Raw genomic sequence first — 23,601 nt, forward strand, 5'->3', positions numbered from 1 at the left:
ATCCATTGTAACTGTAGGTTTTGTGTACTGTTTCATATGGATTTTATTTCTGTATTGGCGGTTATCATAAAATATTATTGGCTCCTATATATATATTTAATTATAATGGATTCACCAGGCACTTTATTGTTTCATGAGGTACCCAAGAGCATTTGCTTAGTGCTTTTATAGTATTTTGGATGAGAAATTCAAAGCCACAGCTCTAGTTTTACATCCCAGTATATTTATATTTATGTCATACAGCATTACTATAGTCTATGACATCTGCATATTTTTCATAATCAACTTCCTTTTGACTTCAGTAAGTTTTCTTTGAGTGCTACTACTGCAAATATACTCTGGAATTTTTAAGGTACATTTTTTTCAGTGTACAATGGTGGTAGATAATGTGATAATGAAATTATAATTCTTTCCATATTTGTTTGACTTAAATATTTTAAGTAAGATACTAATATGCTTAGTAAACTTCTTAGCTTCAGCTAAAGTTAATTAGCAAGAATTGTATTTATTTCATATCTGACGAGATTGCTTTTTGTGACAAGAAACACTTCATAGGTTCATAGGTGTTTACTAGGCTAACAACCACAAGGGCCTTTGTGAGCCTAGTTGTGCATCCCAAATCTCTGACAAGTTCTGATACCCTTGATAAGTGTAAGCATGGGCCTGGGAGATAAACCATTCACAGTTTACCTGTTTGCATTAGAGACATAGGTACCAAATCAGGGATGAATTTCTGGTTTCCCATCCAATTGTCCAAGTTGCACTTGAATTGGGTTAGGAAGGAACTCTGCTACATGTGGATGGGGAGCCTGTTCCATAGATGGAGTAGTCTCTGTGATACATACCTGTCTCTCCAGCAGGTCCTGTTTATATCACAGTCAATGTGTAAGTCTTTAGAACGGGTTATTCTTGTACTGTTTGTTTTGTGGATATGAAGGAAGTCCATCAAAATGGAGTCTGACAACGCCTTGTATGCCAGGCATAGATCTCCCCCTCAAAAGCCTGTAGTAGACTGAATACAGGGATAGGGCCTTGAAACAGTATGCATAGGACATATTACTTATGCCCTGTATTGTTTTAGTGAGGAGCCTCTGTGGACGTTCCAATTGTTGGATATCCCTGGTTCGGTACATACCAAAGGGGGCATTGTACTCAGTGACAGGTCTGATGAATGCCGAATACAGTGGAACAATGACTTCTTTGGACTTAGATGCCATACCTTTATTTATAAGTTGCACAACGTAGAATTATTTCCTCACCACTGTAGACACAGGATGATCAAAGGCTAGATTACTATCTGTGTGTCCCTAAGTCCCTGACTACTGGGTCAGCGCTAAGGGGTGTGTTGTCAATAATATATTTACCAGGGATGGATGACTTCCCAAAGGATACTGTTATGCATTTCTTGGAATTTAGTTTTAGTCCATGGCTCTGACACCAGTTGTTTGTTTGTGTCAGAACCCTCCTGGAGAATATTTGTCTCAGTCTGAGATTCAATAACAGCTCTTAATTTGCAATCTTCTGCAAATTTAGTCAGCCAGAGACCACTGACATTAGCCTTGACTTCTGAGAAGTAAATGCCAAAAAGGAGCATTCCAAGGACTGATCCCTGAGGTACTCCACTTGTGACTGGCCTGTTTGTAGAGGTGGACTCCCCAATTCTAACTTCCTAGGTCCTGTCTGTGAGCCAGTTGGCTATCTACTGGGTGACATATGGGTTTGTACCTAACCTCTTGAGTTTGTCAACAATGCCCAAGTAGGGTATTGTGTCAAATGCCATGGACAGGTCAAAGTATGCAGTGTGAATGATTTTGCCCTCATCCATTGCTTTGGTGACCTTCTCAAAGAAGTCCAACAGGTTGAGTAGGCATGATCTGCCTTTGATAAAACTAAACTGGGTTGGGTTCAGTGTCTGGAGGTTTACTATATCTCTGTTGAGATCGATTTATTTCCTTTTACGGAGTATTGCTTTTTTTATATATTTTTTTTCATTTACCCCCTCCCCCATGTGCTGGTTCAAAAGGTGGCAATGTAAGTTTTTCTAGCAATAAATGCAGGTCCCAAGGGGGGGTATGGGCTTTCTGGAGGGTCTGATATGAAGTACCCCTTTCAAGAAAAGCTTGACTTCCAATCTTGAAGCCAGAGGTGGTAACATGGGCAGACAAACAGAGATGGCAGTTAAATGGACTTTGACTGAAAAGTTAGTTCTGAGTGAAGGAGCTCACACAAATAGGAAAGAACCATGGGTACAGAAGCAGAAAAATCCTGTAGACATCATCACAGCAGAGAATGAGCAAGTTTCACTTGATTAATAAGAAAATTAGCTTTTATTGATAAAACAAATAAAATTTGATGAGCGCTTTCGGCATAAACTGCCTTCTTCAGATCGTGTAATGTAAAGACCAGCAATGGTTTAAATAACATTGAAAAACCAATCATAATGAGGCTTTAGTCACTTTTTCCTTCGGTGGGGTAACCTGTGATGATTGCCCTCGGCTAGTAAGTGTAGAAGGGGAAACCAATGCTGGCTTGGCCAAAAGGGGGTCACCAACAGGATTTTGGGTTTGCCCCTCTGGATTTTCAGGAGGACTTTCTGAATCATTGAGAAGGGGGAAGGCATAGAGCTACATTCCCTCCCAAGGAAAGGAGAAGGGTTCCACTTTCCAGGCATGTGGATGTGGGTCCCTTGTGCAGTACCTGGGCATCTGTCTGTTCTGGGAAGAGACAAAAAGATCTGCTTGTGGAATATCCCACCTGTGGATAATATCCAGGAATACATCTCTGTGAAGCATCCATTTGTGAAAGGGGACTGAAGTTCTGCTGAGTGTGTCTGCCATGACATTCTCTGTAGAGGGAATATACACTGCTACCAGATGAATCTGGAATGATGATGCTAGGGTCCAGATTTGGGTGGCCAGGCTGCAGAGAGGGTAGGATCTTGTCCCCCCTTGTTTGTTTATATACCACAGGCTGTAGAGCTGACTTGAATGTTTGTAAGGCTAGCAGTAGTGCCCTCATTTCCCTGATGTTGATATAGTCCTTTTGTCTTAGGGTGGACCATTTCCCTTGCACAGTGAATTGCTTCTGGTTGTGTACTAGCACTGCACCCCAACCCAGGTCTAATGCATCTGTGGAGACGTGTTGTAGGGGGGCCAGAACCTGTAAGGGGGATTCTTGGTTGAGGTGGATGGCTGATACCCCACCACTGGAGTTCCCTCTTCAGGCACTGAAGTAGGGGAAGGGGGGGTGTCCAGGGGGGTGGGAGTGTTGGCTTCATAAATTCTTTAGGATCCACTGGATTTTCCTCATGTGAAGCCTTGCCAGAGGTAGCATGGGTATTATGGATGCCATGTGGCCTAACACCCTTAGGAACTCTCAAGCAGGCAAGGAGGTGTGGGTGATGAGATTGGTGAAGTATAGACAAAGGTCTAGGATCGTTTTGTCTGGAATGAAGACTTTCATGCTGTCTGTTCTGATCTTACATCCCAAGAACACCAGGTCTTGAGTGGGGTTCAGGTAACATTTTTCATTGTTTATGATAAACCCTAATTGAGTCAGGGTGGATATCACCTGTTGTAGGTGGAGTAGAAGGACATGGCAGTCCTGATGAAGAATGAGTAGATTGTCTAGATATATTTGTATACCCTGTGTTCTGCAGTGAGCAGTGAAGGGTGCTAAACACTTTGTGAACACTTGAGGAGCAGTGGAAAGTCCAAAAGGCAAGGCAGAGAATTTAAAATGCCAAGAATCTATTGCAAAGCGTAGGAATTTCCTGTAATCTGGATGTATAGGTATGTGAAGGTAGGCATCCTTAAAATTCAGGGCTACCATGAAAGCCTGTGTTGGTATGAGTGGTAGGAGCAAAGTTAAGGAAATCATTTTGAAGCTGAGTAGCTTGAGAAACAGGTTTAGGAAAGATAAATCCAGAATTGGCTTCCATGGGCCATCTTTCTTTGGTACCAGAAACATTCTGGAGTAGAAGCCTTTGTTTCTTTGTGGGAAAGGTACCTGTTCTATGGTGACCTGAGCTAGTAGTTGTTGAATGATGGGTGGGAAAAGATGAGTTTGATTTGTAGGAGGTTGGGGATTTCCCTGGAAGGGGGGTAACATCCACCAAGTCATGAAGTATCCCCTCTGAATGATGGAGAAGACCCATTGTTCTTATGTAATTCTCCACCGGGAGGGTAGGGAGAGAGTGAGCTGAAGGGATAGGGGGTTGTTTGGGTCTAATAGTTGTAAATAACAATGAAAGAGGTCTGGGGTGATCAGACTGACTCCAAAGGGGGGGGGGGGTTGGAGGGTTGGTAGGAATCCTGGGAGTAGAGCTTTTCCTGGGTTGCTTGCATCCCTTTTGCTGAGGAGCTGAATGTGAGGACTGTCTCTTAACAAAGGAAGGTCTTTGTGGGTAGTTTCTGTGATATCTGGGGATAGGAGACACCAGCAAATGTTTTAGGTTTTGAAGTTCTCTTTCCTTTTCTTGAAGGGATTTGAGGAGTTCTGCTGAGGCTTGTAAAAATAGGGCTTTACTGTCCAGTGGGGCATCAAGCAATTTAGTTTGTACATCCATAGGGAGTGGTTGTAGTGTCACCCAGGAATATCGCCTCAAAACTGAGACTGATGCAGCAGATTTCGAGGAGGCTTTCACAGCATCATAACTGCACTTGGTGGAGTGCCTAGTCACTTGAGATGCTGTGGAAAGTAGGGTATTAAGTTGGACTTTAATGAAAGAGTCAGAAGCCTCAGACAAGAGGGTTGAACCTTTAGTAATGGTGTCCAGGACATGCCTAGACATGTGAGTTTGGTAGTTGAGAGCTCTTATAGCCAGAGTACAGGAGGTGTACACTTTTTCCCTAGTCTGTCCATGAATTTGCTGTCTTTATCAGTAGGGTAGAGAGAAGGTAATTGTCTGGATGTTTTATCAGCAGATACTGCAATAACTGCGGTGTCTACTGGAAGGTTTTTAAAAAGGTATTGGGTGTCCTGAGGGACCTTATAAAAAGTATCTGGATGTTTTGAGGCTGGTGGCTGTGAGTCTGGGGACTGTGAAGCGGCCAGGAAGGCATCCTGGAAGGCAGGTAGCAAAGGGGGCACAGCAGAAGGGGATGGTTGTTCCATTTGCAGTAGGTCAGAGTACCTTTTCTTGGTGTCAGAGACCCCTGAGGCTTGCCACTTGAAATGTTCCCTCATGAGGGAGATTGTGTCTCCAAAGGTGAATTCTTTCCCCGGGGACTCATGAGTGATGGGATCATCCTCCTCTGTGCTAATGAAATCCATGGGAGAGTCTATTTGTGATCCATATGTAATAGGTAATTCTGAAGAGAAGTAGTCTTCCTCTGACACTTCTAAGGGAGATCCTGGAGGAGAAAGAGGAGGAGGTTGTTGTGTCTGTAAGGCATGGAATGCCTTAAAAAGACTCTGTGAGAAAACTTCCCATCCAGGCACTGATTGAGGCTCAGAATATTTTAATTTTTGTTTTCTCTTCAAAGGGGTAGCCAGTTTTGTAAGAATGGGAACAGGCATCTAGGAGGATGGAAGTGTAAGAGTAGGGCTTCCGAATGACTGAGTCATGGTTCCCCTTCGCCATCAGGGCTTGATGGCTGATTAGCCTCAACAGACATACTTAAGATTTCTGCCATCCCAACTTCCATTGAGGTTCCCGGGCCTGGCTTGGAAATGGAGGTCTGAGAAGATCCCGGGCTTTCAGCAGCCTCAAGAATGTGTTCAGACACATGAGGCTCAGTGTGGGAATCTGGTCTGATTTTCTTGGCTTTCTTCTGCGGCAGCTCATCAGACAGGTCTACTCTGCCTTCCATACCAAGCGTGAGACATCGCAGTGTTTGGTTTTCTAAATACAGTTTTAATGTGGCCAGATGGCTGCAAAGTGTTTTAGGGATGAAGGATTTACAAATGGGACAGGATGTATGGTTGTGGGCCTTGCCTAAGCAAAATATGCACTTTTCATGCATGTCCTTGTGAGGAATTTGTCTCCCACAAGCACACTTCCCCTTCCTAGTGGACATGTACATCTTAGCTATTAACAAAAGACAAAGAAAACCCAAAAGGGTACATATCTGTAGTGATAGATTGAAGTGGTTGTAGTGGTTGGTTTAATCAGTCGTCTGAGAATTAATGATCTGCTTTCCAAACTGGCAACCGGGAGTCTGACGTTCACTGCGGCAGAAAAATTCTGAAGAAGGTACGTGCAGATCACTTTTATACCCTATGCTGGTTTTTGGCTCTGACAGAGGACGTCACACGTACCCTCCTGGACCAAAGACTTTGGTATACTGGCCGGATGTTGGCGCTGTAGGCAGCAACCACCCTACTGTAATGAATGCTGCAACATGGAAGAGCAGGACAGCTAAGGTTATGGAAAGTTCTTGCACAACTATTCTTTTTCTCTTGAGATACGGAAAAAGAATTGGATTTGTGGTTCTTGGCATCTCTTTTGGTTTCTTCCTTGGTCACAGATGGGTGTTACATTGGGCTGTGAGATATCAGTGGCTGCTAAATCCCTGTATAACAGATTCTTTCTTAGTGATTAAACCTTAAGCCCTTGCTGTTGCCAGGCCCTGAACTTGTTGAATATTCCCAGGATCCTCCCTTTCTAAAACCCAACCTGTTACAGGTTTTAACAATAGATGCATCGGCATGGGGGGGGGGGCACTTCCAAGATGGTTGCACATTGAGTAACAGCTTAATTTCAGCTCCCCAGTGTGAAAATAGAAATTCAGAAAAGAGAGCCAGTACATTTGTCTTTTTTGGGTACATTTTAGTTACTGGCTAGTAACCTGCCTGAATGGCACCAAAGAAGAAATTCAAAGAACTTAAAAGAAAATCAGCCACAAATGGTGAGGAGAAATTATTGGCTGGGAAGAATCCTATAGTTGTTCAGCGAAAAGCAGGTCAAGCTCCAGTTTTAGTGCAAGACATGACTTATAGTAATCTAAAGGAAAAATATGTCAAATGTGCTCACAGCTGATTAAAATAAATGAAACACTGAAGGAGTATATCAACTCAAATAAAAGGGTGGAAAAATGGAAGGATCTTTAAACAGATATTCCAATGAACTGATAAAAGTGCAAGAGTGAGAGGTCAAAATGAAGAAAAGGCTGGCTGAGTATGAGACTGCTCAAGTACAGCTCAAATGGCTTAGTGGTAAATAACTGTGGCTGTTATGTGCAGGGTCCTGGGTTCGACACTTGCAAGGGTTTAGTATTTAGGGGTTAGGAGGGTGGCCTAATGGTTAAGATGTTTGCCTTACAAACACAAGGTGCAGGGTTTGAGTCTCACAAGGGATAACTAGCTAGGCTTAAAATGGCTCGCAAGAGCAGTTAGCTTAGTACTAATCTATGAACCTATGAAGAAGAGATGTTTCAAAAATGGTAGAATTAGAGGAAAGAACACTTAGGGAAAACCTGAGATGTTCTGCTGTACCAGAAAAAAAAAACTGGAAAGAGCAGGCATTATTAATTTTATGAAAGTACAGATAAGCAACTGGACTGGGTTCCACAGCAGGAGTTGTTAATTGAAAGGGCGCATCATGTGTATGCTCCAAACCTGGCCATGAGAAAGCAGCCAAGACCTTTAATAGAATTTCATTGTTACTATCAGCAGAATTAGTTGATTCTGCCAAAACTGTGGTAAAAGGACAAAGTACTAAAAGTTGGAGACAGTAGAGTGTTTGTGGAAAATAATTACTCACTGTACACCAGGTAGAAGAGGAATAAATTTCATCCAGCAATCAGGGAATGTTGAGAAGCACCTACAAGATCCAAGCTGCTGTATCCAACTATATTCAGAATATTTTTTTTTCCTGGTGGATCAAAATCATTTTTGATGCAGCACATGTGCTAAGAGGAAATACAAAAGTTTGTCTAACAAAAAGTGAGTTATAAAACAGAAGGGGATTCTGCATCTTATCTGATACTAAAGCTCACAGAGAGACTCTGTCAGTGAAACCTTTTCCAATCTTCCAAAAAAAATGCTTGAGAGAGGAAAAAAGCACACAAATTGACTAGAAGAACTAGGAGTAAGTAGGAAATGAACCAGAAACTGGATTTGGGAGATGGAGTTCAACAGGAAGACAACCAGTAAACCATAAACTGGATTTTGGAGATGGAGATCAACAGGAAGAAAACGGAAACTCAGAAGTTAATGAATAAATGTGGGATTACAACATATTAGTTACATTTGTGAAATATGACAGAACAAGAAAATGTGGAAATATTGGACTTTTTCCACTTTGTTAAATGTGTAGGGGACTAAGTATATGCCTACTTCATGTCATTAATATTTGGAAGAATATTAAGGAGAGGTGAAGAGGAAGGAAAGAGCTAACTGTGTAAAATAAATTTTGTTCTTAACAGTGTTTTTATCAAACATGACATATAGTGTATGCTGTAAAGATTTTTCAGTTAACTTTATGTGTAAACAGGTATACTAAAGTTAACAGGTGCCCCTTTTTCCTTCTTATTTCTTTCATCTTGTTTAGCTTTAAGAAATGTTGGCATTGCAATGTAAGATAAGAAATCCTGGACAAAAGAACACGATATGACTAAAATCAGTATGCTTTTTTTAATTTTTGCATAGGAGAATTACTGGATTGATACCCTTGGCTTGATCTAATAAAAAGTTTTAAGGGGAAGCAAGTAAATATAAGAACACTGAATGTAATGAAACATTTTTATATAGCAACAAAATGTTTGTAGTGCAACATGAGAGTTTGTAGCAGAAGACAGCTGTGCATCTGATTCTGATGTTTCTGTGAAAACAATATGATAAGGGGGCTTTCAATGGCTAGAAGATAATGTTTTCTAAAACCATTCAAGTTTTTTTTCTACATCTGGGAGAGGAAACATAGATAAGACAAAAACAGACAGCTCTTAGTATAAGCAGAATTGTAGGCTGTACCATGTGTCTTAGCATAGATAACCTTCATTATAGGTTAATCCAATCCTGAGAGTGTGGCTCCCAATCTGAGACAGTTGTTCCTATTAGGAGGATCAAACTTCATTATTTGAAGATGTATATAGTTTTGTGTGCTTATATTAAGTTCATTTTGGTTCTGGGGTGTTTTTTAATGTTTTCATTAAAGCAAAACTTCTGTTAAGATGTCACATATGTTTAAATGGATATGGCAAGAAACTGACCAAACAGTATATACATGTTAGAAACTAGACATTAAAAAATACTGTTATACTTATTAGGTGGGAATAATAACTTCTTATCACAGTGACAACACTCTTTAAATGCTGTAGTGAACTATATTAAAATGCAGATTATAAGTAGCTGTGCTACAAGGAGACATATTTGGAATGAAATGAGCATGTGAATTTGATAAAGAAAGGATTTCAGTATGGTTATTCAGTGGAATCTCTGGAAGAAAGGAAAACAGGAGTACTTATATTAATTGCAATGGGAGATCCAGTAGTGATAGAAGAGGAAAAAATATAATAATGGTAGATTTATAGTACTAAAAGGCTACTGGCAAGGGAAGAGAAGGACTACACTGGCATGCATTTATATTCCACCTAAAACTGCAGCAATGGAAATTAAGAAAATTCTGAGAGACATAATCAGATTTCAGCAAGGAATATTACTTAAAGGAAGGTTTGGAATTTGATTTGCAACAGTGAGGATGTATCTGGGGTGCCTATAAGGGAAAAATATAACAATGATGATAGATTTTGAAGAAAGTTATGAAAATATTTGGTATGGAAGATGCAAATTCAGTAGTAGTTCTGAGAGAATTTGCATTTTTTTCTTCAAGGTACGAAACGTGGGCTAGGCTAGACAGAAAGTATATTTCACAGGCACATGTGCATTTAATTGAAAGTTTTGATATGCATTTGATAACTATTTCAGATGACATGCCAATAATCACTAAAATATAAAAGCAGGATAATGAAAGAAATGATCACTTGTGCTTCCCCACCTATCTGTTAAATCAAGAAGAATTTAAGGAAGAGGAAGTGGAAGTTATTCAGGAGTTATTAGGGAAGATAAAAATGTCTTCTGAAAATATAGCTAGTAACTGGAATATAATAGAAGTGGAGATAAAAGAAAAAGAGATGTGGTTAAGAAGTAACAGAACGAGGTTTGAAAGAAGGCAAGAAGTGAATGAGCTATGTAATGTTTGACTGACAATGACTGGAGATGTATATTAAAAGTGATGTATAAGGTTTGCAGCTGTAGTTGTGTCAGCATTGTTTGTAATTTATAACGTTTGCAACTGAAAATGTGTCAGTATGGTTTGTTTTCATTTGTATAAATGTAAGATTGCTTATGTCATATGCAATAATTTAATAAAAATTTTTCTTGTTAAAAAAAAAGAATTATTTAGAGGGACTAACAAAGGTTAAAGTATTGCAGAATAAGGGGAATGTCACAGAACAAGAAACACAGTTGCAGAGTCGTAAAGAAAAATAAAGAGACTACCTTAATAATAAGCATGAGTTCAGAAATATCACTGTTGAGTAACTGTTTTTTTATGATAACCCCAGAGCACAAAAGCTTTTATCACAATTGCTAAGGTAACAGAAAGTAGAAAGGGTTGTTAGAGAGCCCATAACATGGAAATTAACAAGGGATCCTGTACAGGTATTATAAATATTTCAGAAATTTTATAAAGAGAAATGTGGAAATCAAGAAAACATAAAAATGGAAATGTTTATGGAAGAATTAAAAATGCTAAGGTTAGAGGTAGTTGAGGCTCAATTCCTAGCACTTAGGATAGGAGAACATGAGATAAAAATGGTGGTATGTAACCAATCTACAGGAAAGTCTCCAGGAATAGATGGTAGACCTGTGGAAGGTTAGAAGTTAGGAGGGAAGAAAGTGATAAAGATCTGGAGGGTTTTGTTTAACAGTATTTTAAAAGGAGGAGATGCACCAACAGCCTGAAAGAAAGTAGTAGTGGATGTAATACTTAAAGATGGTAAAGAACCATCCGATCCACTGCATGTCAGCCAATTTTGATTCTAAACCATAATTATAATTTGCTTATGTCTATAATGGCTATAGGAATGGCAAAGGTGGTGCCAAAATTGAAAGGTTTGGTTGAATGTAGTTTTGTAGGGAGGAGGCAAACATTTGGCAACATTAGTAGAACAATGATGATCCAGAGGGAAGTTGAATGTAAGAAAATACCACTGTTGTTGGTGGATCTTTTTGCAGAGAAAGTATTCATCAGAGTAAGCTGGGATCTTATAAGTAGGGCATTGGAAGCATTTGCATTCCCTGATAAAACTGTAAGGTTGATTATAGGTTCATAGGTTAGTACTAAACTAACTGCACTTGCGAGCCATTTTTAAGCTTAGCCAATTATCCCTTGTGAGACTCAAACCCTGCACCTTGTGTTTGTAAGGCAAACACCTTAACCATTAGGCCACCCTCCCAACCCCTGCTTAAACCTGTTAGGATTAGGAGGATATATGAGTATTGGTGGTGAAAATTAATGTGTGAGGGGGTTCTTCTGCGATGAATTCTGTTTGAGCAGAGGAACCAGGTAGGATTGTCTGCTTTCCCCTTTATCTGCTTTGTTTACAACCATTTATTTATTTAACATGTGTTTACTGGAAAGTCTGACTGGGACAGAGTACATTTTCAGAAGAGGCCTAGGGAGAAATGCTCCAGATGCTTGTCTTTGGAATATGGGAAGAAACTGGAGCACCTGGAGGACATGCAAACTGCACAGAAGGCAGCCCAGCCAAGAATCAAATCAGAGAAACTCTTGCTGTGAGGTGACAATGCTAACTGCTGCACCACTGTGCCACCCATTGGCAAAGAAAATAAGGGACTCAGAAATTCAAGGATATAATTGGTATGGTAATCAAGAAAAGTTGGCTTTATTTGCAGATGATATTGTTTTATACCTGATAAACCAGAAAAGGATATTTCAGTGTTGTGGAACATTCTGAAATGGTTTCAAGTCTTTTCAGGTTACATAACTAATGAAGATAAAACAAAGGCAATGGCTGTAAACTATGTACCCACACATACATTGTGTCAGCAATACCCATATTTATAGGGAAATGATAAAATCAAGTACTTAAGACTATGGATGAAAAAAGGATTCTGTTATGGCAGCTACAGATATGTGGGAAGAGACTATACAAAAGATAATCTAAAAAGTGTGAAATTGGAAGCTATATTTTATGGATATAGATAGCATGATACAAGCAGTGAATATGTTTTAGTCCCTTTAGTTTTATACACAAGTCAGGCATATTTTTATCAAACATAGGAGATGTGATTAGCAATTAATAAAGAAGTTGAATAATTTTATCTGGGAGGGGAAGATGGCAAGTGTCAAGTGGGATAAGTTTATCCTTCCAATAGAACAAGGTGGTTTGGGATTACCTGATTTGAAGAGGTATTTTAGAGCTGCATAGTTTATTTCTTTCTTTTATTTATTTACATTTGATGACAGGGTAGTGTGTGTTTAGGACCTCTACACATAGCACAAGCAGAAAGCTATAATTCAAAATGGAAAATGATGTTAATTTAACAGGGGGAAGCTCAGGAAATAAGGATAGACTGCGATTTTGGATATAGATCATTAAGGAGAATAACAATAACAAAACAGAGTATTATTTTATAAGATCGATGTTTGAAAACATCGAACAACATATGGTTGACACCATATGGTCGATGTCCTCAAACATCGAACTTACAAAAAGAAAAAAAAAAAGAAAGAAAAAAGTACCCTAACAGGTTTAAGCAGGGGGGCAAGCCCTCCGCACCCTCCGCTAGTTAAATATACCAACTCCGAGACCGAACTACATTGCAGTAAATGGAAATCTCCCCTTACGGTGAATTCCGTTTAAACACTCGAGATTCTGACCATTCGATATTCTCATGCCAACAATGTCAGATTTGACATTTCGGCTTTCAAGAATATAATATAGACCTTTATATTCATAAAGTAGCAGAAAGTAAGAACTAAGCCAATATGAAAATGGAGAAAGATTCTGCCCAGAGGGATAACTGCAGTTAGGGATACAGAGAATATGTAAGAGGGGGCTGGAATTTACTGGAGAAAACTGGCAAAGGAGCCAGATATTGGGAGCAAGTAAGAGAGGGAAAGGTGATAGAATGGAAGGAGGCCAAGACTTTATGTGGACTGCAGACAAGAGATTGCCTTCCTTATCAAGTTTTGCTGTCAGAATATAATCAAAGAGAAAGAAATAGGGGATCCTAAGCAAATGAACATCACTGGTAGAGTTTAAAAGTAGACCCTAGAACAGGAGCTGCTATTAAAAATAGATAATTAGTAGGTCCTGTAAAATGCTGCATGATAACTATAGGAATCAGTCAGAGGAGGTCAGAAAAGATTGGGAAGAGAGACCGGATAAGCAACTCACAAAGAATCAATGGAAAGATGAGTGTGTGGCTTCAAAATATGCAACAAAGTCTAGAAGATTTAGGATCTTTGCTTGGAAGTGTTTGCTTAGATTTTTTTTTACCCAAAGCGGATTAAAAAAAAAATTTTCAACAGGTGCATTTCAAATGGTAGAGGTGTGATATGGAAGGAAGATATAACTGGGAAAATATGTTTTGGGAGTCTAATGAATTGGTAGACTTTGCATTCTTCCTGTATAGATATGGGCCCTTTAGGGGGTGAAGGGGGGGTAAAGTTAGCACTGAACCTATCTGCCAGGATGTTGGCAATATCAGTTGGTTCTGTAATTTTTGTGCCGTTGTGCTGTAACTCAGAGCAGATCTGGGTGTTGCCATCGAGATTCTTGACATAACTATAGAATGCTTTGTGGTTGTCCTTAGAATTAGAGGTGATTTTGTTTTCGTAGCTAGCTTTGGAGGATCTTATAAGGGATCTCATCTTCTTACTGAGGCTGACCAGGGAACTCCTCCACTCATGGGATTTTACTCTCTTTTGCAACAGTTTCTTCCTTCTGTTGTACAGTTTGTTTATGGCAGGGGACCACCACATTGGCTTCCTTTTTTTGGAGGATAGTGTCTTGGTTCTATTTGGGATAGCACGATCCATGCATTCGTGTAAGTGCTTATAGAGTGCATTTGTGTAGGATTCAGCAGTCGCAACTGTATTGTCCATCTGCATGGGTGTCATGAAGTTCACCACTTCTGTCTTAAGAAGCATGAAGTTGGCTTTGGAGAAATTTTTTACTGTGGTTTCCTTAATGGGGGGTGGGGGCGGGATGTGGATATCAAGGGTGATTAGGTTAAGGTCGGATTGGACCAACGAGGAGTTGACTTCAGGTGTGGAACACCGGTCACTCATGTTGGTAATGACCAGGTCTAGGATATTGTTGCCCCTGGTGGGGATGTGGATAAGTTGATCCAAGGCATTGGAGTTTATGAATTCCAGAAAGCGCATGATTAAAATGTAAGAAAACAATACAATAAAGTAGCATGGATAGCCAGTGAGATATGATGATCTGTTTGAAGAAGCATTACTCACAAAATGATGAGGGTCGTGTACCCCTTAATATATGATTACTAATGCCCGTCTAGCATGTCATATGTAACCCGGGAATGTGTCATTCTACTCCTACTACTTTTGCAGAAACCACTTTCAGGGATAGTGGAGAATTCCCTTTTTTCCATTGTTGTGTGGCCTTTAATAGGTATATTTAAGTTTGGGGGTGAGGATACCCCTTAGATAGGGTGTATAACAAGCTTGCCCTCCTACCAAAAAAAATGTTTTGAAGTTTGCTGAAAGTGGTTTTGGTATATATTTTAGTAGAAATGGGATTCAGCAAATTGTTGTCCGTCTGTCAAAATGAACCCCATAAATCTGTGGATTTTATCTTATTAAGGACTCAGACATGCTAGGCCAATTCAGTGGAGAAAAACAAACAAACATTGCTACACTGGAAGCCATACGGAGACAGAAGCATTCACAGGCCTATGAGAAGAGCTTACTAAATACAGCCTGGGAGAATGAAACCTAAAGAAGAGTGTAGTAAAAGCACTGGAGTACATACATCAAGGGAATTAGAGCCAATGTTTGAAAAAATGTATGAGACAAAAGGATAGGTTTGAAAATAAAAAGTTGACAGCTCAGAGAAGACTAAAAGTTTTTCTTTTCATTGAAAGGGGTGAGGGAGTTAGTAATAGCCTTTATGAAGGACTAATCAGATCAAATACAGTGAAAAAAAATCAAGAGTATATGGGAAAAGCATAAAGCAGTTCTTGCAAGGGGTGATATGAACTAAGATGTAGGCAAGTAGCATCCTCAGCATAGCTCTCAACTTCTTAAGTGCAACAAATCTGGACAATGTCAAAATAGATTGGGGGGGCAAATGCTCAGAATTAGGGACCAATTTTATATACTGCTCTTGTAGACTTAGAAAGTTGCTAGAGTAATGGGTTTTGTACTAGCATGCATTTTATAGGTTCATAGGTTCGTACTAGGCTATCTGCCCTAGGGCATCTATAAGCCCAGCCAGAGTGTGTGTGGCTTTCGTCACCCCTTGGGATGAGAATACTACACCCATTTAGGGTTTAGTTTACTGTGCCTCTGTCTAGCAGTGACACAGAGATGACCCCCGGGGTAAACCTACGATCTCCCATCCACTCGTCAAAGTTTCTCTTGAAGAGAGTTAGTGAGGGGCTCTGCCTAACATGGACTGGGATTCTGTTCCAGAGTGTAGGGAGCCTCTGGGTTATGAATCTGTCCCTCCAGCACGTCCTATTTATTTCTGTGTTGAGGTTCAAATTTCTTGCTCTCGTGGCTCTGATGGATTTGGATTTTCTGAGGTGGAGCATGTCCATTAATTCCAGATTGGACATGGCCTTGTACGTCAGGCATAGATCACCTCTGAGTAGGCAGTAATTGACTGAATAGAGCTGGAGTTTCTTCAGCCGGGCAGCATATGACATATGTTTGAGACCCTTTATCCTCTTGGTGAGGAACTTTTGGGGTCTTTCCAACTGCTGCAGGTGTCGGGTAAGATACATCCCAATTGGGGCATTGTACTCAATCATGGGCCTGATAAGAGAAGAGTACAGGGGCACAATGAACTCTCTTGATCTAGATGTGAATCCCTTCATGATAAGGTGGGCAATATAGAAGGTCTTCCTAACCACCTTGGCAATGTGAGTGTCAAATGAGAGGTTACTGTCAACTTGGGTCCCTAGGTCCCTGATTACCTCTTCCATACTTAATGGATTATCACCTATGTGGTAATTTGTGGGTACCTTGTTTTTCCCAAAGGGTATGACTATACATTTTTTGGCGTTCAGTTTAAGGCCATGGCTCTGGCACCAATTATCCATTTCTATGAGGCCTCTCTGAAGGATGCTTCTGTCCGCTGGAGTATCAATTATGGCGCCCAGTTTGCAGTCATCTGCAAACTTTGTCAGCCACAATCCTCCTATGTTTGCTTGCACCTCGGAAAAATAAATGCCGAACAAGAGGGTCCCAGGACTGAGCCCTGTGGGACACCGCTTGTGACTGGCTTAGAGTCTGACATGGCTCCAGCAATTCTGACCTTGTGGGTTCTGTCCTTGAGCCAGTTTGCAACCCATCTTGTGACATATGGGTTTACATTTAAGCTGGTGAGTTTGTCTATGATACCCGAGTGGGGTATTGTGTCAAGGCTTTGCAAGGTCAAGGTAGGCTGTGTGAACTGCCTTACCCTCATCAATGGCCTTAGTGACTGTTTCAAAAAAGTCAACCAAGTTCAAAAGGCAGGATCTGCCCTTGACAAAGCCAAATTGGGTAGGATCCAATGTCTGTAGGTCCCCAATGTCTTTGTTTATGAGTTCCATGATGATCCTTTCCATAGCTTTGCAGACCAGGCTCGTCAAGCTTATGGGGCAGTAATTTCCAGGGTCCGTAGAAGCACCGCCTTTGTGGAGTGGGACCACTGTTGCTGTATGCCACTCTTTGGGTATGTATCCTGTAGTAAGGCTAAGATTAAACAGCAGCCTTATGTGCGGGTTTAGTTCCTCTTGGAGTTCATGTAACACGCAGCCCGGGACACCGTCCGGTCCCATTGATGCTGTGTTTTTAGCTTTGGCGAGGGCGGCTCTCACCTGGGCATCTGAGATGTTAGGGAGGCTACACTCTGCTGGGATAGATATTTCTCCTTTTGGGGGGAGGGGGCGGAGAAATTTGCACTGAACCTGTCTGCCAGAATGTTGGCAATGTCTGTGTGTTCAGTATATTTTGTGTCATTTTGGACTAACTCTGAGCATATCTGGGAGTTTCCACCCAGGTTTCTAACATAGCTAAAGAAGGCCTTGTGATTGTCTTTTGTGTCTTTTGCGATTTTTCTCTCAAAGTTGGCCTTGGATGATTTTATGAGTGATCGTAGTTTTTTGCTAGTACTGATCAGAGATGCCTTCCCTTTTAGGGATTTTGCTCTGTCATGTAGTAGCTTCCTCCTCCTGTTGTAAAGTTTGTTAATGGCTGGGGTCCACCAGACAGGGCGCCTGCCTTTGGGGGAATGGGTCTTGGTTTTATTAGGGATTGCATGATCCATGCATTCTTGAAGGTGCCCGTAGAAGGCATTTATAAAGGATTCAGTGGTGTGGGTTGTGGTTTCCATTGGCCCAGGGGCCTTGAAGGATACCACTTCAGTCTTAAGAAGTGTAAAGTCGGGTTTTGAGAAGTTCTTCACTGTGGTCTTTTGTGCAGGGGGTGGGGGCGGGATGTGGATTTCCAGTGAGATTAATTTATGGTCTGATCTCACCAATGAGGGGTATATTTCCGGTGAGGAGCATTTTGTCCCCATGTTTGTGATGATCAGGTCTATTATATTATCTCCTCTTGTGGGAGTGGTGACTAGTTGTTCCATCGCATTTGAGTTTTTGAATTCTAGGAACCTTTGGGCTAGGGTGTTGGGGCTTGAGTAATGTTCCCAGTCTATGTTTGGGTAGTTGAAGTCTCCTAATATGATGGTATTTGGAGAGACATTCATACTCTCCAGTGTCTTCAGGAAGGCTGAGTGGGGTTCCTGAGTTTGAGAGGGTGGTCTGTAGCATGCTACAAACTGTAGGGCAGTTTTGCCTATGGTTAGTTGCACCTGGATGGTCTCCGATGCTTCGTGCATTGCCACTAACCTGGAGGTGTGGGTATCTTTGATGAATATGGATACCCCCCCCTCCTTTTGTGGTTCGGTCCAAGTTTTGGGGCCGGAAAGCATGATATGAGGTAAAACCTGGTAGTGCTGGGGTGCTCTCAGGAGCCTTGAACCAGGTTTCATTCACTGCACAGACATCGATGTTCTCCATACTGAGGAGGGCTTCGAGAGCATGCATCTTGAGGTTTAGACTTCTGGCATTGAGCAGCATTACCCTTAGTTTTTTTTTCACTTGTGTTTTCTAGGGAGGTGGGTTTGTCTTTTGAGCCTTGCCTAAAAAAGGCACTATGGTGGTGGCAAGAGCCTTGGCCAATATCCGGAAGCCCAGGGGTGACAGGTGCAAGCCATCCCTTGCGAAGCAGTGTGGCTTGTCAAGCATGTCATCCCAAATCCCAAGCAGACAGACATTGGATCCCCTTAGAATGACACCAGTAATTAAGCCAGTTGTTAAAGCTGATCATTTTGTCTTTGTACTGTGGCATCATTCTTGGTGAGGGTAAGATGCTGCTCAGGGTCAGGGTCATACCGGCCTGGGCTACATAATCAGAGAGCTCCTCTATGTCTCTTTTCATGTAGTCCAGGGAGGTACGTCTCAGGTCATTCACACCGGCATGGACAATGACTGAGTCATATTTGTAATTGCTTTGGAGTGACCTGAGTGCTTGTGTTATGTGGCGGATTCTAGTGCCCGACAGGCAGCTTACTGTAACCTTTTCCTTGTTCAGTCTGGTGAGCGGGATGTCAGTGTGTGTGACTATGGAGTCACCTATTACAAGTGTATCTGGCATGTTGTTTGGCCTTAAGGGCTGTGACTGTTTAGCACACTGACTTTGTGAACTATGTGTTGCATGTGCTATGTCTTGAGGTAGTGGTCGCTTGGGTGTCTGCTTTGGAGGCCTCTGTTGTTTTGGTAGATTTTTAATCAGAACCGCCGAGTATGTTTTTTTGTGTTTATGTGTTAGGTTTGCAGTTGTGATAGGTCTATGTGAGACTGGGTTTGTGGTGTGCATGGTTACCTTCTCCTCCTGACTGGTTTTGCCAGTACTGAGTTGAAAGAGCTCAGCCTCCAGTTTGGCTATATAGTTGCATCTCTCACATATATTTGTATTTGTTGGGAGGAGGAGAGGGTTGTCTGTGTACATGAGGCAATTGTAACATTGCCTCAAGATTCCCAGATTCACCAGCTGAACAGGAGAAGACACCAGCAACTGACCCTTCAACATGCTAGAATAGTGTAAAGGATTGCTGTGTAACTGAGTCAGAAAGGACCTATAGGGAAATGGGTACTCAAGGGGATTTAGGTGAATTAAGTACTTTCTTTTTGTTTAAGAGTACTTTACCTGTATAAAAATGTTTTAGGAGCAAGTGCTGGGCTTTTCAGATAGAGAATAGACTGTTTAGATTGCAAATAGAGCAGTTCTAAGGGAAAAATTGAAGAGCAGACTTTGCGGAGCCAGAAATAGTTTAAACTTGATTAACCGGCGCTGCCCGATGCTGCTCTATGAGCAACTTCACGCAACTTTGCGCAAATTCGCACAAAAGCGGGCTTTATAGCAGGGGGTTGAAAAGAGCTAGGAATTGACCCAAAATGGCCAATAAACTACAAGTTGCTGGGCTGGAAGGGCTAGGGACAAATAGGTTGCTCAGTGCTCCCCACTCCCACTGGTGAACAAAGAAGCTTCCTCTTATCCAAATAAGGATATGGATAGCACAGGAACTATGACAAAGCCCAGAGATCAGCAAAATCTGAAGACTGGACTATTCTAGTTCAGTAAGGCGGGAAAACAAGGATATTTTTTGTTTTTTTTTTTTTCAGAGACAGAAGAAAAAGATACAGTAACAAACAGTAAATGCTTTAAAACGGCTAGCGCACTTGAGTGTGTTAGCCTAACAGTTAAATTAAACAAAAACTAACTTTTAAAGTGCAAACAGTTTAGAAGCAGCACAAATACAGTATAAACAATATGCAGAGCTGATTTCAAGGGTTTTTAGGCGAAATGCAGTCGAGATACAGTAGTCAAAAAGAAAGCCAGAAAAAATACTTATAAATCAAGGAAAGTCACTCTTTCACTCTCTGCTGCTTGTAGAACTCTGCAGGACACCACGAGGAGCTGTGCTGAGTCGTATACAAGCACAAAAGCGTGCAAAAGCGGGCTTTATAGCAGGGGGTTGAAAAGAGCTAGGAATTGACCCAAAATGGCCAATAAACTACAAGTTGCTGGGCTGGAACCAATCCTCTAGGGACAAATAGGTTGCTCAGTGCTCCCCACTCCCACTGGTGAACAAAGAAGCTTCCTCTTATCCAAATAAGGATATGGATAGCACAGGAACTATGACAAAGCCCAGTATTTAGTGACTTCAGTCCTCAATGATTTGCCAGAAAAGCATAGATTTTATGAGGACCAAATGAAAACTGTAATGCAAAAAATATGGAGATTCTACAAAAATCTGGACAGTTGTGAAGTATGTGTCGTCAGCTGTCATCAGACTGCCTAGTTTAGTAATGATGGCCTAACTAGTTAATTCTGCCTTGTTTTCAGTTTTGGGGCCTGATCACTCACTCATGGCTGTTCAACATTTCCTTTACCAGCTTGGTATATGTTTGAACAGTAGGATGTAGTCTGTTGATAGTGCAAACAGTGCCACTTCGTAAAGAACTTGTTGTAAAAGTATTAGTGAACAAAATCAAAATTCCTAGATATGTCTAGTCTTTATGAACTCTTCTGGTTAATAGTAGGAGTCATTTAGATGTGAGCATACTATAACTTCAGTCTGTAAAAGGCTTCACAATATCTGTCAGTTTGGTAGTCCAAAAGGCAAATAAATTGCCACTTAGAAAATAGTGTCTGTAATAGGTTTTGAGAATGTCTGCTGTGTGGAAACTTGATTCATAACAAGAACACATTCTAACTGAGATGGGTATAAAGCATTGAGATGTCAGTATAAACTGCAAGCACTGAAATCTGAATATGTTGCTCATACTATGATAGTTTTAATTGCATCATTGTTAATAGACAATTGTTCCGAAAATTGCTTTAATGTTTATTTTGGCTAATTCTATTTGTTTCTTAGAGAAAGCAGAGTTTCAAAAAGGCAGGAAATATCTTGCCATGTTTTTTTAATTTTTTTTAATTGATCATGCCATGCATCTTTGTAACCCATTTTTGTGATTTCTACAATGTAAAGAACTTGACAGCTGTCGTTGTCCATATCCTGTTTAAGTTGTGCGGGCATACTGCTTTTGAGAGAAATTAAATTTTGAGACTGATTTTAGATTTACTTTTTAGGGTGTGTGTAACAGGTAATATGAACTTAGTGGTGAGATTTTCCTTGTTTCATAACTACCAGAAAGAAAACTTGCACAGGGTTACGAAGGTCTGTGTCCCACTGAAATAATTAGCATCAAAGCTGTAAAATCTTCAAATGTTATTAAGTTTATTCAAAGAACATGAAATTGTCAACTGTTGCTACTGTCTGTAAGATTCAGTTCCATTTGTAATTAAATAGGTTGAGGTAGGACAGTGTTTAAAAGTAATCCACTAGCACTGCTGATATTTGCTTTCATTTCTTGACTGCGGAAGCCCAGTATACACGTGTCCCTAGGGGCAATCACGGAGCACTATCTGGTTAAGTAACTAGATTCAGAGAAAGAATTGAAAGAATCAAACCCTGAAACTCTATCTTGGACCAATGGAAGTAACTTGCTAACAGCTCAGAGACTTAATCATCTGTGCTAACTGCCAGAAATAATTACCTCTGTATCTTTTTCCCACCTCTAAAGTGAAGGATTAAAACAAAGTTTTAACTTGTTCTACTGTTATTACTTCATGATGCATAGTTTTGTTTGTTTCCATAGCCTGCCCTTACATGTAGTTCCTCAAGGTGGCCCTAGGGACACTTGTGTATACTGGGCTTCCCCAGTCAAGAAATGAAAGCAAATATCAGCAGTGTTAGTGGATTACTTTTAAACACTGTCCTACCTCAACCTATTTAATTACAAATGGAACTGAATCTTACAGACAGTAGCAACAGTTGACAATTTCTTTGTTCAGAATGCTTGTCTGCTGGTAATGCAGTATTAGTTTAGTTTAGTTGTGACTTGGGACCACTTTGTATGTATGCCAATATGTATTATTTATTTATTCATTTATTTTACATTTGTTGACTTTGGGAGTCCAGTTGGGGACAAAGGCCCATTTTCAGTGGAGGTCTAGGAGGAAAACTCCAGTACATGCTAACAAAATCTTTTAAGTTAATGTCAGGCAGAATATAGTTTAATGTTTATACTATGGAAGTCATAGCAGCAGATTTTACTTTAGGAATGTTTTCTAGCTTCTGCAATATTCCTCTGCATTGTGACTGACTGGATGTACAGAAATGTTCAAGGGCTGACAGACATATTAAAGTGACATGCAAGCAATGAGTGTCTTAGCAGAGATCCCCACAAGGAAGCATGCTGATTCACTTCTGAAAAAGACATTGTGGTCTGAACAGGAATGCTTCAGTTTAATAGTTTAATTTATATCTTCTGCTAGAAGTGTGTGTGTGTGCGTGTGTGTGTGTGTGTGTGTGTGTGTGTGTGTGTGTGTGTGTGTGTGTGTGTGTGTGTGTGTGTGTGTGTCTATGTGTTTGTCTCCTCCCTTTTATTTTTGTATTAAAATTGCCAGTGTTTACCAACAAGAACTATACAAGGAACCTTCATACTAGTAAACTCAGATTAAAAGACAGAAACTGAACAATATGTAGAGTATTTAAAACAAAATCAACAGGTCATCAAGTACAATAGATGGATATAACATAAAAACACAGTTCCATGTTGGGGTAGGTCTGTGGTAATTTGAATGATGCTTTCCAGTCCATAAACTTTTCTTGAACTTGGGAGACTGCCTATATGCATTTAAATATTTATTTTTGGTTACATATGAAGAAAATATTTTGTTGACAAAATCGCTTGCAGATTAATAAAGTCCAATAAAGTAACTTGATGGACTAAAGTAAGTAGTGCTGTAAAGAATAACACGTTATCTTTACTTGTAACATTCAGACAAGAATTTGCATTGCTCTGTCGCTCAGAAGTCATATTTTAATACAATATTGGCATCAGAAGTTTGGCTTTGTTGTTGTCATTGCAGTGTTACTGTGCGTAAATTAAATCTGGAACTAACATTAATCCATTTGCTGTGTTCCCTCTGTGAAGCATGCGCATTTCTTAAAAGTACTATAGTAATGTTTTTCTTTACTTACTAATTAGCATGTCCATTTTTTTGTTTTTCTCCCCCTTTAGTATGACTTTGTTGAGCTGTTAGATGGCAGCCGGTTAATAGCAAGAGAAAAACGCAGTCTGAGTGAGTCAGAATCAAGGGGACGTCAGACAAGGTCTGTCAGTCTCCATGAAGCTGGTTTTGTACAGTATCTGGACTCAGGAATTTGGCATCTAGCCTTTTACAATGACGGAAAATCTACAGAGCAAGTGTCCTTCAACACAGTTATCGTAGGTGAGCATTGTACACGTTTTCAGTTTTATTTT

General features: G+C 40.4%; 1 protein-coding gene across 11 annotated transcripts in view; it reads left to right on the top strand.

Annotated features, from left to right (window-relative positions):
* The window catches only part of TENM3 (teneurin transmembrane protein 3), a 3,803,041-nt gene that overhangs the window by 3,151,709 nt on the left and 627,731 nt on the right, over window positions 1–23,601 (top strand). For all 11 annotated transcript variants that reach the window (XM_044062527.1, XM_044062530.1, XM_044062531.1 and 8 more), the window contains one exon: window positions 23,359–23,569. In XM_044062527.1, coding sequence (XP_043918462.1) covers window positions 23,359–23,569 — 211 coding nt within the window. The remainder of the gene's footprint in view (window positions 1–23,358; window positions 23,570–23,601) is intronic.

The sequence above is a fragment of the Protopterus annectens genome, chromosome 2.part1 (assembly GCF_019279795.1).
Source record: "Protopterus annectens isolate FY-2018-M chromosome 2.part1, PAN1.0, whole genome shotgun sequence".
In the NCBI taxonomy this organism is placed as follows: Eukaryota; Metazoa; Chordata; order Ceratodontiformes; family Protopteridae; genus Protopterus; species Protopterus annectens.